Source organism: Salvelinus namaycush, chromosome 22 (genome assembly GCF_016432855.1).
Source record: "Salvelinus namaycush isolate Seneca chromosome 22, SaNama_1.0, whole genome shotgun sequence".
Classification (NCBI taxonomy): Eukaryota; Metazoa; Chordata; class Actinopteri; order Salmoniformes; family Salmonidae; genus Salvelinus; species Salvelinus namaycush.
This window is the reverse complement of record NC_052328.1, coordinates 26799055-26814846: the sequence shown is the minus strand read 5'-3', so window position 1 is coordinate 26814846 and position 15792 is coordinate 26799055. Positions and strand designations below refer to the sequence as shown.

General features: G+C 41.0%; 1 protein-coding gene across 3 annotated transcripts; it reads left to right on the top strand.

Moving 5' to 3' along the window:
• Positions 1-112: 112 nt before the first annotated feature.
• LOC120017703 (serine/threonine-protein phosphatase 4 regulatory subunit 3-like) lies at positions 113-15725 on the top strand. Of its 3 annotated transcripts, none has more exons than XM_038960636.1 (16): positions 113-570; positions 1504-1559; positions 1766-1864; positions 2321-2944; positions 10061-10138; positions 10243-10359; positions 11038-11154; positions 11423-11554; positions 11711-11813; positions 12158-12199; positions 12287-12445; positions 12726-12895; positions 12973-13112; positions 13352-13500; positions 13587-13815; positions 13949-14065. In XM_038960636.1, the coding sequence occupies exons 1-15, from the start codon at positions 429-431 to the stop codon at positions 13805-13807; spliced, it is 2349 nt and encodes a 782-aa protein (XP_038816564.1). In that variant the 5' UTR covers positions 113-428; the 3' UTR covers positions 13808-13815; positions 13949-14065. The 3 variants fall into 3 exon arrangements, with proteins under 3 accessions (XP_038816564.1, XP_038816566.1, XP_038816563.1); XM_038960638.1 differs by having other exon boundaries at positions 114-570; positions 13668-13777; positions 13949-15725; XM_038960635.1 differs by having other exon boundaries at positions 114-570; positions 13587-13777; positions 13949-15725.
• Positions 15726-15792: the final 67 nt, after the last annotated feature.

The window sequence follows — 15792 nt, the reverse complement described above, 5'->3', positions numbered from 1 at the left end:
GACAGGTCTATATCCCACCAATGCTGTAATAGTTTCGATATTAACGCCATAGTACTGGTTTCCGTAGCCCCTCAGAGGAGACCCCGCGGCGGTAGCTATTTGATTGACGTAGGGGAAGAAAAAGATCGGATTACAAGATGGCGGTCTGTGGACGATAGTGAAGAGGCCGTCGTAGTTGTTTTCAACGGTGAATTTTACAGTTCGATAGATATCCTGCTTTTTGCGGGTACAAAAAATAATCAACCGCGTAATATGTTCATTAATTAGCACATTATTGTAAATCATACCCAGATGTATGTCTGGGACATGCGGGTAGAAACACGTTTGAAGCTCGGGGATAAGAACATAGCTAGGCAACTATTTTAAAGATAGGGTGAACTAACGTTAGTGTTGCCTTGCTAACGCGTTAGTTTTTCCTCAAGATAACTATGTCGGATACTCGGCGGCGTGTGAAAGTATACACGCTGAATGAAGACCGACAGTGGGACGACAGGGGCACAGGACATGTCTCGTCTACCTTTGTCGAACGACTGAAGGGAATATCATTATTAGTTCGGGCCGAATCCGACGGTGAGTTGCTAACTAGCATATCTTATTAGTAGACGATGGCTCGTCACGTTTGTTTTGTTCGTAGTTAGCCAGCTAGCTGGTAGCTAGCACAGGCCTCCCATTCAACAATTCCACATCGCTAGCTAGTTTGCGAACGATCACCTAACTAACCAACTAGTTAGCTAGATCAGTTGGCAATCAATTGTTATTAGCTCACTAGCTACAAACGTAACTGCTGATGTCGACGTGTATGAGTTATTCTAGCCAACTACTGTAGCTAGATAAATCACTATATTGCTAATACTGTCTAATTAACGTTATGTAGCTTATGTTTTACGTTTACTTGTAACCGTATGGGTGATTGGACTTGAAGATAACTGATTTGTTTTAATTATCGATATAACGTTAGCTAGCCAGTGTTTGCAATATAAATGTGGTTGAACTGACTTCCTTTGAAACTCTTTCCGTTTCAATACTTAAGGTTATATAATTAACGAACTAGTTATCTTGTTAATGAACGTTGGTTCATTAAAAGTAGTGTATCCAACTAGTTAGATTACGAGTTAGCCAGCCAACTAGCAACCTGGTCAAATAACTGTTGCACAGCTTGCTAGTTTAACGTTGGCTAGGTAACGTTACTAGTAAACTCACTTGGCTAACTCAGTAGTAAATAAAGGGATAGTTGTTGGCCAGCCCAAAACAAATTGTCAACTAATTTATGGTGTGTTGTCTTTGTTTACATGCACAGTTTGTCCGTAAAAGTGTTCAGGTTTCAGCAGTATCGTCAGTTACAACAGCCATCTTGTTGTTGATATTGAAGGCTTATTTGACGAACATTCTTTCACACCATGTTAATTATTAAGTTGTTTATTATATAGTTGGGAACATTTAGACAGCAAATCATTATTTCAGTATGGTAGTGGTTAGCTAACTAAATGTCCTCATGTCTTTTAGGCTCACTTCTTCTGGAGTCTAAAATCAGCCCAAATACTGCATATCAAAAACAACAAGTAAGTATTCTGCCTCTATCGAGGCCTGATGTGTATCTTCAGTGTACATTCAGTGTTTTATTTGCTCTGGGGAAGGTGCATTTATAAAAGTAGCCTATATATCTAAATAATTGTGAATGTGTACAGTTGTGGTTAATTTGACAATGCAAATACTTGAAAATAGAATTGTCTGAACTTGATCATGAGAACTGTCTTTCCCCGCTCAGGATACTCTGATCGTGTGGTCTGAAGCAGAGAACTATGATCTGGCTCTGAGTTTTCAGGAAAAAGCTGGCTGTGATGAAATCTGGGAAAAGATTTGTCAGGTATTGTACCGTGTTTACTCTATATGGTTGTGTAAGTCAGTGTAAGGTTTATGAGTACTACTATGCTATTTATAGTCATTTTATGGCACCAGAAAGCATAATTTTTTAACTGCAGCAACAACATTTATATATCATGTCACAACTGTTGGTGACATATACACACAATTATAAACATGCCTTGTCTGGAGCAATTGATTGTGCCATATTTGCTTGTTTTTTGAAGCTCCAGCCCCCAATACTATGAATAACCATGTACGTGCATAGTAGGTCACTGCTGCTTCTTTAGGGGCCATTAAACATATATTTTCTTTATATGCCCATATAAGCCTAAGCCAGTAGTATTTAATAATAATAAATGATAGAATATCATGTTATAGAAGTTTGTCCTTTGCAATGGGGGACTAGAGATCTTCTCTGTTGTTCTTACCTTTGGCCTGTGTCTAATTTCCACCCCAGGTGCAGGGAAAAGACCCTGCGCTGGAGATCACCCAGGACCCCATCGATGAGTCTGAGGAGGAGCGCTTCGAGGAGATGCCAGAGACCAGCCACCTGGTGGAGCTGCCTCCATGCGAGCTAGCCCGGCTGGAGGAGATCGCTGACCTTGTGACTTCTGTCCTGTCCTCGCCCATCCGCCGGGAGAAACTGGCCCTAGCCCTTATGAGCGAAGGTTACATAAAGAAGCTACTGCAGCTCTTCCAGGTGTGTGAAGACCTGGACAACCGGGAGGGCCTACATCATCTGTATGAGATTGTGCGTGGCGTGCTTTTTCTCAACAAGGCGGCTCTGTTCGAGGTCATGTTCTCAGACGACTGCATCATGGACGTGGTGGGCTGCCTGGAGTACGACCCGGCGCTGGTGCAGCCCAAAAGGCACCGTGAGTTCCTCACCAAGACGGCCAAGTTCAAGGAGGTGATCCCAATCACGGACTCCGAGCTGAGGCAGAAGATCCACCAGACGTACCGTGTGCAGTACATCCAGGACATCATCCTTCCCACTCCTTCTGTCTTCGAGGAGAACTTCCTTTCCACCCTCACATCCTTCATTTTCTTCAACAAGGTGGAGATAGTCAGCATGCTGCAGGTGAGTCACTGCAAACCAACAGTGCCAAACAAGATTTTGCCATTCTTAACTACAAATGTAAGTCTATTTATTTATTTCACATTTTGCAGGATGAAATCTCGAGATGCACATCTCATTTGAGTGTCCAAAAAAAAAAATAACATACTTAGTAACAAGGATATGGCAACTGTCTAATAATAAGTGAAATAATAATACAACATTTAAAAAAGTACACTAACAGCATAGAAACATTGTTGTACAACTACTACTGCTACAACTAATACAAATACTAAACTCCTGCTACAACTACTAATAAACTAAGTACCTATATTATATACAGATTTACAAATATCTTCACATGGTGATGTTTCTATTAGTTAAAAACACAAACGGTTTGTCCTTAACATTTGAAAAGGGGCTTTAAAATCACAGATTTTAATGCCCTGTTTTCTATTGGTAAATTATTCTAATCAGTTGGGTCTTTGTATCTGAAAGATCTTACAACAACCATGATGTAGTGCGAGTCTTGTTAAGTTAGGTGCTCCTTATATACACCGTACCAGTCAAAAGTTTGGGCACACCTACTTATTCAAGGGTTTTTCTTTATTTTTTACTATTTTCTACATTGTAGAATAAGTGAAGACATCAAAACTATGAAATAATGTAGTAACCCAAAAAAAGTTAAACAAATCAAAACATTTTAGATTCTAAAAAATGTAGCCACCCTTTGCCTTGATGACAGCTTTGCACACTCTTGGCATTTTCTCAACCAGCTTCATGAGGAATGCTTTTCCAACAGTCTTAACTTCTCTAGGGTAGGGGGAAGCATTTGGAATTTTGGATGAAAAGTGTGCCCAAATTAAACTGCTTGCTACTCCGTCCCAGAAGATAGCATATGATTTGGATAGAAAACACTATAAAGTTTCCAAAACTGTTAAAATAGTGTCTGTGAGTATAACAGAACTGATTTGGCAGGCAAAAACCTGAGAGAAATCCATCCAGGAAGTTGGAATTTTTTTTGTAGTTTCTATTCAATGCCATTACAGTATCCATTGACTTAGGACTCAAATTGCAGTTCCTATGCCTTCCACTAGATGTCAAGTCTTTAGAAATGGTTTCAGGCTTGTATTCTGAAAAATGAGGGAGTAAGAGCAGTCTGAATGAGTGGACCCTGCAGTGTCACAGCTTTCTCATGCGCGCGACCGAGAGAGTGCCTTTCTTGTTTACCTTTTATATTGACGACGTTATTGTCCGGTTGAAATATTATCGATTATTTAGGCTAAAAACAACCTGAGGATTGAATATAAACATCGTTTGACATGTTTCTATGAACTTTACGGATACAATTTGAATTTGTCTGCCTGTTGTGACTGCGTTTGAGCCTGTGGATTACTGAAGAAAATGCGCAAACAAAACAGGTTTTTGGATATAAAGAGAGACTTTATCGAACAAAACAAACATTAGTAAATGAATGTCTTCTGAGTGCAATCATATGAAGATCATCAAAGGTAAGTGATTAATTTTATCTCTTTCTGACTTGTGTAACTCCTCTACTTGGCTGGTTACTGTTTGTAATGATTTGTCTGCTGGGCGAAGTTCTCAAATAATCGTACGGTATGCTTTCGGCATAAAGCCTTTTTGAAATCTGACACCGTGGTTGGATTCACAAGAAGTTAATCTTTAAACCTATGTAAAATATGTTTTGTTTTCTGAAATGTTATAATGAGTATTTCTGTATTTGAATTTGGCGCGCTGCAATTTCAATGGATGTTGGCCAGGTGGGATGCTAGCGTCCCACATACCCTAGTGAGGTTAACCTTTCTAGGACACACGTTCCGCTAGCGGAACCCCTGACAACATTCCGCTGAAAAGGCAGCGCGGGAAATTCAAAAATATTTTTTTGAAATATGTAACTTTCACACATGAACAAATTCAGTACAGCAAATGAAAGATAAACATCTTGTTCATCTACCCATCGTGTCCGATTAAAAAAAAATAATGTTTTACAGCGAAAACACAACATATGATTATGTTAGATCACCGCCAAGTCCAAAAAACACAGCCATTTTCCCAGCCAAAGAGAGGAATCACAATAAGCAGAAATAGAGAAAATTAATCACTAACCTTTGATGATCTTCATCAGATGACTCATAGGACATCATGTTACACAATACATGTATGTTTTGTTAGATAATATGCATATTTATATATACAAAAATCTCAGTTTACATTGGCGCCATGTTCAGAAATGCCTCCAAAATATCTGGAGAAATTGCAGAGAGCCACATCAAATAACATAAATACTCATCGTAAACTTTGACGAAAGATACATGTTTTACATAGAATTAAAGATACACTTGTTCTTAATGCAGCCGCTGTGTCAGATTTCAAAAACTTTACGGAAGAAGCGCACCATGCAATAATCTGAGACGGCGCTCAGATAGAAATAACATTTCTCCGCCATGTTGGAGTCAACAGAAATACGAAATTACATCATAAATATTCCCTTTGATGATCTTCATCAGAATGCACTCCCAGGAATCCTAGTTCCACAATAAATTGTTGTTTTGTTCGATAATGTCCATTATTTATGTCCAAGTAGCTACTTTCGTTAGCACGTTTAGTACACATATCCAAACGCTCGCGCAGATCCAGGCGAACGTCGGACGAAAACTTCAAAAAGTTATATTACAGGTCGAATAAACTTGTCAAACTGAGTAGAGAATCAATGTTTAGGATGTTATCATACATATTCAATAACGTTCCAACCGGAGAATTCCTTTGTGTCTATAGAAGTAATGGAACGCAAGTCGATATCATGTGGAATGCGCGTGACCAGGACCTGGCACTCTGCCAGACCACTGACTCAAACAGCTCCCATCCGGCTCAACATCACAGTAGAAGCTTCATTCAACGGTCTACAGACTGTTGACATCTAGTGGAAGGCGTAGGAAGTGCAAACAGATCCATATCCCACTGGGATTTCGATAGGGGATGAGTTGAAAATCAACCAGCCTCAGAATTCTCACTTCCTGTTTGGATTTTTTCTCTGGTTTTTGCCTGCCATATGAGTTCTGTTATACTCACAGACATCCAAACAGTTTTAGAAACCAGTGTTTTATATCCAATAATAATAATATGCATATATTAGCATCTGGGACAGAGTAGGAGGCAGTTCACTCTGGGGACGCTATTCATCCAAAGTGAAAATGCTGCCCCCTATTCCTAAAAAGTTAAAGGAGTTCCTACTTGTTGGCTGCTTTTCCTTCACTCCGCGGTCCAACTCATCCCTAACCATCTCAATTGGGTTGAGTTTGGGTGATTGTGGAGGTCAGGTCATCTGAAGTTGCATTCCATCACCCTCCTCGGTCAAATATATAATATCACAGCCTGGATCTGTGTTGGGTCATTGTCCTGTTGAAAATAAATGATAGTCCCACTAAGTGGAATCATGATGGGATGGTGTATCACTGCAGAATTCTGTGGTAGCCATGCTGGTTAAGTGTGCCTTGAATTCTGAATAAATCAGTGTCACTAGCAAAGCACCATTACACCACCACCTCCATGCTTCACGGTGGGAACCACACATGCAGAGATCATATGTTCACCTATTCTGTGTCTCACAAAGACACAGCGTTTGGAACCAAAAATCTCAAATTTGGACTCATCAGGTGATTAGCTCAAAGCTGGTTGAGAGAATGCAAAGGGTGGTTACTTTGAAGATTCTATTTTGATTTAATACTTTTTTTTGGTTAATACATGATTCCATGTGTGTGGTTTCATAGTTTTGATGTCTTCACTATTATTCTACAATGTAGAAAATAGTAAAAATAAAGAAACCATTGAATGAAACCAACAATATTGTGACTGAGTGTCTCTTGGTGCTTTTATTTTCTTTTGAAATTTGCCCCATCTGTAGATCTGAAGATAAATTGTAATCTGTACATGTATGTGATATTCTGCTGTTGTAAACAACCTGGAATGGATCAACTTTATGAATAGGGATGCACTGATATTACATTTTTGGCCAACATTTTCCTTGCCAAAAAAAGTCGATGCCGATATTTAAAACATTTGCTCCCTTTTAAGCATTCTAGTACAGTTAAATAGTTGAAACACACACACTGACAAAAGTTATTTTGTTAGCATTTACGTATGTCCCCATTTACCAGTAAAACATAATCAAAACCTATTTATTTCGCTTACTTGCTGTGCTGTTTCATTGTTCATTTGTTCAGTCTCAACCATTTCATCATACATGTCAACAGTGAAGTTTCAGCTCTGTCTATCCATGGCCTTTCTTCCTCGGTGCGCACTGTCACTGTGTCCGTTTCCGTCTTGTCCAGCTGTGTCTAACATTTCATGTAAACCCTTTTTCTTGTCTGCATTGAAAAAGCGGTCCTTGTACCTAGCATTGAGCATGGTGGTGACACAGTAGAGGCTCAGAAAGAATGCCACCGACTCAATTGTTCACAGCCTCTACTAGATTACCTTTCCAAGTTAACCCGACGGTCTGTGTTGGCGTTTTTGTTGTGAAGGTGTTTCAATGCCATGACAGGGTATCACGTCTGCTGCAGATGCAGTTGAGCTTATTTCTCGAGTCAGTAGTTCGAATGGAGCTAAGAGTGTTCATGTTTCAAACATGTTCTCAAATGCCATTGAAATGGCAGCAGCGGAATGAGAACCAGCACATTCTTGAGCATGCAATACGGCTTTCCTCAGTACGAAATCCTCGTCGACCCACTGTGCTGTCTGACTCAATGCTCATGGGGCTGACGTCGCTGGTCCAAATGTCAGTCGTGAAACAAATAGCAGTTGCTCATGGATGTGAGTTTCAACAACACTAACTCCGGTAGGGCAAAATCTGAAAAATAGCGCTTACTTGGTAGTGTGTACCGGAGCTCGACCAGTCGGCGAAAGCCAACATCACCCAAGACAGAGAACGGTTGATTGTCAAGGGCAATGAATTCCATTATCTTGGCTTTAACTTCTTACGGCTGAAATCCCGTTAACGGGATCGATATGACAACAGCCAGTGAAAGTGCAGGGCGCCAAATTCAAACAGAAATCTCATAATTAAAATTCTTCAAACATACAAGTATTATACACCATTTTAAAGAAACTTGTTGTTAATCCCACCACAGTGTCCGATTTCAAAAAGGCTTTACAACGAAAGCATACCATGCGATTGTTAGGTCAGCACCTAGTCACAGAAAAACACAGCCATTTTTCCAGCCAAAGAAAGGAGTCACAAAAAGCAGAAATATAGAAAATTAATCACTGACCTTTGATCTTCATCAGATGACACTCATAGGACTTCATGTTACACAATACATGTATGTTTTGTTCGATAAAGTTCATATTTATATCCAAAAATCTCAGTTCACATTGGCACGTTATGTACAGAAATACTCATAATAAACATTGATAAAAGATACAAGTGTTATGCACGGAACTTTAGATAAACTTCTCTTTAATGCAACCGCTGTGTCAGATTTTAAAAAAGCTTTACGGAAAAAGCACACCATGCAATAATCTTGAGTACAGCGCTCAGAGACCAAAACAAGCCATACAGATACCCGCTATGTTGTGGAGTCAACAGAAGTCAGAAATAGCATTAAAAATATTCACTTACCTTTGATGATCTTAATCCGAATGCACTCCCAGGAATCCCAGTTCCACAAATGTTTGTTTTGTTCGATAAAGTCCATAATTTGTCCAAATACCTTTTTGTTCGTGCGTTTAGTTCACAAATCCAATTTCACTAGGCGCAGGCCAGACAGTCACAAAGTTCCATTACAGTTCGTAGAAACATGTCAAACAATATATAGTATCAATCTTTAGGATGTTTTTAACATAAATCTTCAATAATGTTTCAACCGGAGATTTCCTTTGTCTTTAGAAAGAAAAAGGAATGCAGCCACGGGCGCGCGCGTGACTGAGCTCATGGCATTCTGCTAGACCTCTTACTCAATCAGCTCTTATTCTGTCCTTCACAGTAGAAGCCTGAAACAAGGTTCTAGAGACTGTTGACATCTAGTGGAAGCCTTAGGAAGTGCAATATGACCCCATAGACACTGTATATTGGATAGGCAAAGACTTGAAAACCTACAAACCTCAGATTTCCCACTTCCTGGTTGGATTTTTCTCTCAGGATTTTGCCTGCCATATGAGTTCTGTTATACTCACATACATCATTCAAACAGTTTTAGAAATTTCAGAGGGTTTTCTATCCAAATCTACTAATAATATGCATATCTTAGCTTCTGGGCCTGAGTAGCAGGCAGTTTACTCTGGGCACCTTATTCATCCAAGCTACTCAATACTGCCCCCAGCCATAAGAAGTTAATGGTTTTGCCTTAGAGTTGTCTCACTGAAAATATCTTACTCTTCCAATTGACTGCTCGATCCACACAGCAGACATTGTGAGCTAGGTTAGGAATGCTGTGTTGCATGTTTAGTGCTATATTTCTCGTGGCGTCATTATGTCATCTACCTACGTTTATAGATATGCAAGTCAGCTTTGACATCGGTTTTGCACGTTGGCGTTAAACTGGACATCGGGGTGATGTTGGCATTTTTAGCTAATATCGACCGATTCCGATATACTTACCGATTCTATTTTTTTATATTGTGCATCCCTACTTATCAATGTCTTTTATTTTACATAAATAGAATGTCATATGAAATGTGATAAAATACACATGCCACTTTGTTGTCTTCAGTATTGTAAATCAATGCTTGTTACTTCTCTAGGGATTAGTTCTAGATCAAACTGTTTGTCTTTGGCTCTGATATTAGTGAACAGGTTTGTAGTTGATGGGTAATCTTCAATTTAAGAAGGGAATCTGTGAAGCCAACATACCAGTAGGCCCTGAATGTCTTGGCTCTTACATTGGTAACAATGATAAGGTTGTGGCATGATTTAAAACATTTTTTAAAACTTCCCATGGCAATATAATTATACACGTTTAGAAGCTAAAGAGGGACATGGCCATGTCTATTGACCCCTGTAATAAATTTGGTTTCAGGCCTAGTGCTTTTTAACATGACCTCTCACCACAAAACCTCTGCAGGCCACTGAGATCTGAGATGCAGTTGAGTATGTTAACTTTATATCCCTGCCTTACACTACAGGAGGATGAGAAGTTCCTCACTGAAGTCTTTGCACAGCTAACGGATGAAGCCACAGAGGACGGTAAAAGGAGGGAACTAGTAAGTTTAACGATTAACTCTATTTATTAAAAGTATACAAATACTCAGCTTTCATGTCCATGAATGTTTCAGTACTGTCCTGTTTTTTCCCTTCCTCTTCACAGGTGAACTTCTTCAAAGAATTTTGTGCTTTTTCACAAACCTTGCAACCGCAAAATAGAGATGCTTTCTTCAAGACTCTGGCGAATCTAGGCATTCTTCCTGCTCTTGAAATAGTCATGGTATGAATGGTTACTATGTACATTTTAAATGTCTTTTTGCGTATTTACCCTGGACATTTGGTTATGTGTTTGATGTGGCAACATTCTCTCAATCACTTGAATGTGAAATCTCATCTCAACTCATCTCAACTTCAAGGGCTGCATCTTGCCAGAACATGTCAAAATAAGTGGAATGAATTTAAATGTACCAGAGTATGTCTCTTAAAGGGATGCTTCAGGATTTGGGTATAAAGCTCTTTATCTACTTCCCCAAAGCTACCATTTTTGTCTACCTCCGTACAATTTGATGGGAGTTGCTAACTAGCGTTATCGCTATGATTGGAAGTTTATGGTAACCGCTAGCATGCTAGTAGATTCCATAGACTTTGAGTCATTGCGCTACAGCTAGTTAGCTTTGGCTCGCAAAACTACATCTAACATCCTTCATACTGGATGCATAGAAAAAAATTGTATCTGTGAGTTCATCTGACTGGGGATGTAGATAAAGGGATTCATTGCCTAAATCCTGAAGAATGCTTTAAATCCTGAATTTATAAAGGTCTAAAAAGTCAGTTAGTCCAGATTACACCAAGACTCCTGAGCCCCTAAAGAAACACGTGGATGGAGCTGAATGCGCTATTAGTTTGAGCTCACTGTGTGGACCCAGTGTGTGACTAGTGTGTCTCACCATCTCCACAGGGGATGGACGACCTGCAAGTGAGGGCTGCAGCCACAGACATATTCTCATACCTGGTGGAGTTCAGCCCCTCCATGGTCCGAGAGTTTGTTATGCAGGAGCCACAGCAGACTGATGATGTAAGTATATCATATAGCTAGCCCTACGTGATACTAGTGGGCCAATTTCTCAAATTTCTCTGACACATGTAGATGCCATATGGAGATGTGATTATGTAAATGAGAAGGCATGATTATTTAACCATTGAACTGTTTCTTATAGTAGGTGTTTACTGTTAACCCAAGCATACCTTTTCTGAGCATTTAGATGAGATGAGTCTGAATTCTCTAGGGTGTTCTAGGTTTCCTGTACTTGACGCTACTCAGTTCCCCTCTGTATGTTCATTAGGATGTGCTGCTGATCAACGTGGTGATAAAGCAGATGATCTGTGACTCGGACCCTGAGCTGGGGGGTGCTGTGCAGCTGATGGGGCTCCTACGAACACTGATTGACCCAGAGAACATGCTGACGCCCACCAATGTAAGACCATGTCCAAATACACACGCACTCTTGTCACAACACTGGGAGTAATGATTATTATGCAAGAAAACAGAACAGCTAGCTATACCTCATTAGTTGTATGATACTTTCATTACATTAAAGATGAATGAAAGCTTTTACTTTGAATCCCGTCAGAAAACGGAGAAGACCGAGTTCCTCAGCTTCTTCTACAAGTACTGCATGCAGGTCCTAACAGCCCCTCTATTGGCCAACACTGTAGACGAGAAGAAGTCTAAAGGTGAGGAGGGGGACGATTTTTTGTATTTTAACTCGCGTGATTATAGATCTATGCATCATGCATGGTCCGTGCTATCCGGAATCGTTGGGACGTCCCTACCTCATTGAAGTTTACATTTTAAACGGTTACGGCAAGGGTTATGGTTAGGGTTAGGGACGTCCCAAGGATCCCGGATAGCACTGATAATATATGCATTGTGTGTATGGACTCTGGTTATTTGTAGAATTTGGTGTGTTTAGGTGCATATCTTTTTGGTGTGCAGGCCAAGATGTCTTGGTTTGGATCTGTTTACATTTACCTTTTCCGTTTGTATGACTGATATTCATTGTTTTTATGTCTCTCAGCTCTGCAAGAGGGGTCCACCAAGATCAACCCAGTGTGTCCTGGTATTTAACCATACATTATCACAATCATAATTCTCATTTGACTAAGAGTGTCTCTTCCTATTGTAAATGCATGCCGCTGTCTTCCAGATAATTTCCAGACAGCTCAACTCCTGGCTTTGATTCTGGAGCTGCTGACATTCTGTGTTGAGCACCACACGTACCACATAAAGACATACATCATGAACAAGGACCTGTTACGACGAATCCTGGTGCTAATGAACTCTAAACACACCTTCCTGGCGCTGTGTGAGTCACCGGGGAAACACTACAGAGGGACATGGGTTCTAGAATATGGGGAGCACCAAGCGTTGACATGAAAACATTGTGCGTCAGTAGAGTGAATTTGTTTTTTCATGATTTGATTAATGAAGCACATCAAGCTAGAACCCAGACCTTTGGACCCTTGGCTCCTGGGTATAATCCATTGATAAATCCACAACCTAAAATGTACTGCAAGTAATTGCCGGTATGGAGTTTCCTCAGCCTATTTTCAAAGTGGTGATTGTATTGATTTTGTCTTTAACAGGTGCTCTGCGCTTCATGAGGAGGATAATCGGGCAGAAAGATGAGTACTACAACCGCTATATTATCAAAGGGAACCTGTTTGAGCCAGTCATCAACACTCTGCTGGACAATGGCACTAGATACAACCTCCTAAACTCAGCCATCATCGAACTCTTTGAGTTCATCAAAGTTGTAAGCCCACATTCACCCTTAACATGTCTGGTTACCATTTTACCACATGCACACTCTCATGACATCTATCTCTACAGGAGGATGTCAAGTCCCTGATAGCACACATCATAGACAACTACTACAAAGCACTTGAATCCATTGAATACGTCCAGACGTTCAAGGGCCTGAAGGGCAGATATGAGCAGGAGAAGGACCGACAGACCCTGAGACTCAACAGGTCAGTGTTTCGTCATCTCCCACAGACATGGACAACTGGAATGGCGTTAAAGGGGATTTGATTTGTTTGGTTCAGCCAAAGAGGAGAACTTGGCATATAAATTGGTTTGTGTTGAGCAAAGTAACTTAAGCAGTGTTTAAAATGCAATGCTTTTAAAGCAATGTTGCATTGTCAAGTAACTTATATTTTTGTTATTTATATAAAGCCTGTTAAAATTAGTCTTTACTGTATCCAAGCAGATATCGTAGGGATGCCCGAACGCTGGACGAGGATGAGGAAATGTGGTTCCATGAAGATGAGGATGATGATGATGGAGAGGCTGTTGAGAAAAGCAGGCCAGAGGAAGAGTTCCCAGAGAGCTACGGAAAGTATATGGAAACGAAAAAAGGTAAGTGCCGCCACTCTGCTCAGTGTGTTCAACCCCAAAACTTGTGGAATGGTATGTTCACAATATGTATTTCCATCTCTTTGCAGTTAAAGAGAGTGACGACAAAGAGAACTTCCCAAAGCAGACCCCAACTGGCAGCTTTAAGTTTACCTTCTCTCATTCTGCAGGGGCTGCCAACGGTGCCAACGGCAAGCCAGCTGCCTCGCACGCCGCCTCAGCCAGTCCCAACGGCTCCCCAGCCAAGTCGGACGCGCCATCCGGCACCCTGGTAGTCAAGGTGAGCTTTCCCTGTCAACTGCCATTCTAATTGCGAAGGTGAGCCATATCCTCTTTCTACCTGTCAATCTGTAGTAAAAAGCCCCATTTGCCTGCCACCCCAGTAGTAAAAATTATCAAACCCAGGGTTGAGTCACTTGAGTTCTAATGTGACCTGTGTTCTCGTTGACAGACTGCGATGGTTGGCCTTGTAGACTACCCTGACGACGAAGACGAGGATGAAGAAGACGAAGAGCAGTCGCCACGGAAACGTCCCCGCCTGGGCTCCTAAGCCAGTGAAATCGTCTGGTCTTGGTCAGCTGTGCCACAGTCACAGTCCACTGGACAGAGACCACTCCCACCTTCCTACCCTGCCCCCCTGCTCCTACGTCCCCATATCTGGCCTGTGGACCAGAGAGGTTGAACAGTGCCAAGGTTTCCCTGTTGGTCCAGCAGGGACGCAGCACTTAACCCAAACCTCAGCCGCTCTACAGAAGGGGGAGCAGGTGCTAATGGGAGAGCCAGTCAGGCTAGCAGGACTAGCCGTTTAGTAATGGAAGCTTGATTGGCTGACCCTACAGAACTGTTCCTTTGGGTTGGGTGGAGGGAACTAGGCAAAAAGAGGGGGTAAGTAACAAACAAAAAAACGAACCTACAGAAAACAAAAGTTTCTTAGTTCTGAGGAGCAGGACTCAACCGTTGAAGCTGGGGCTGCATTGCCGAGGCTCACACACTAGTCAGGACTCCTGTATTCATGAGTTTAAAAGTACTGTACAGTTTTTTTTTCATCATCATATGCCCCTTAAGTGATTTTAAAAGGGGAGAGCTATACCTGCCAGTGTATTTTTATTTTTTTGCTGCACAAATGGTGGGATCATTGTTCACCCTTAATTAAATTCATTGTAGAAAGCAAGAGTTGCAATGCTGGTATTAAACTGCACTAAAGTCATTTTTGCAGCCCACTGAGAATGTCTGAAGTTTGTATATTCAGTGGCTTTGACTCACTGTGGCTCCCTTTCAACGGAGGTACCAGATGTCTTTGTTCAGAAGTCTATTTTCCAGCAGGTATGTGTATCTTGTTTTAAAAGAACACCAACCCTTCTCAGTGGTACATACTACCGGTGATCCAGTTCAGTACTCCTGATGGGTTGAGTTGATTTTGTTGCTAGCACACTTCCTGTGGGTCAGAACATATTTCAATCCTAAATTGCAGCAGTGGTGGCTAGACCAGCTACTGCCATTTATATAGACATGGGATGCCCCCTCACCCCCATGTTTGTTGTTGTTGAACATTGTGGGTCTCAATTTACTGTTGGGTTAGAATAGTAGAATACACTAGGTGCAATTTTGTTGCATCAGTAGTTTCTCTTCTGACAGTCACTCAATTAGCCCATGATGGCAATTGGTAAATTAGTCTAGGCCAGCTATCTAAACGTGTGGTCATGGTTGAATTACCTACCGGGTGCCCCCATTAATATATCTGATGATCAACTGCAAACGCATCCACCCTTTTACAAAATGTGTAGAATAGCATGAAATTAAAACCTCAAATTCTCTGTCAAGGGGGGGCTGCTAAATTGTTTTGCTCGCAAGGTGGGTGGGTGCAACAATTTTGCTTCAGCACCCAAAGGGCTAGGGCCTACTCTGACTGCATCTGTGGGTATGGATGTGTGTAAGCAGATCTGCGAGCCGTTGCGGCCCCTCGTGTGTTCAGATTTTGGGTGGCCCCTACTCCCATCTATTGCCTATCCCTGATAGACATGCCTATTGACAGATGTCAGGAAGAGGTGGAAAGCATTTGTCGGAGTACGTAAAGCAGCTGTGAATGCCCAAATGTAACCATTTCAAATGTCTAGAGGTTTTTTCTCCCTGAAAAATGTGTACAAAGTGCATTTACTACCACTATCTCCATTCAAAAATTTTGTATACAGTTGATACGTTTTCAGATTAAATGTGACCCTGGCATTAAAGTTGTGGATCTAGCTTTATTTTACCTGCAATCTTTCTGAATTGTTAATGCTACAACCATTACATTTT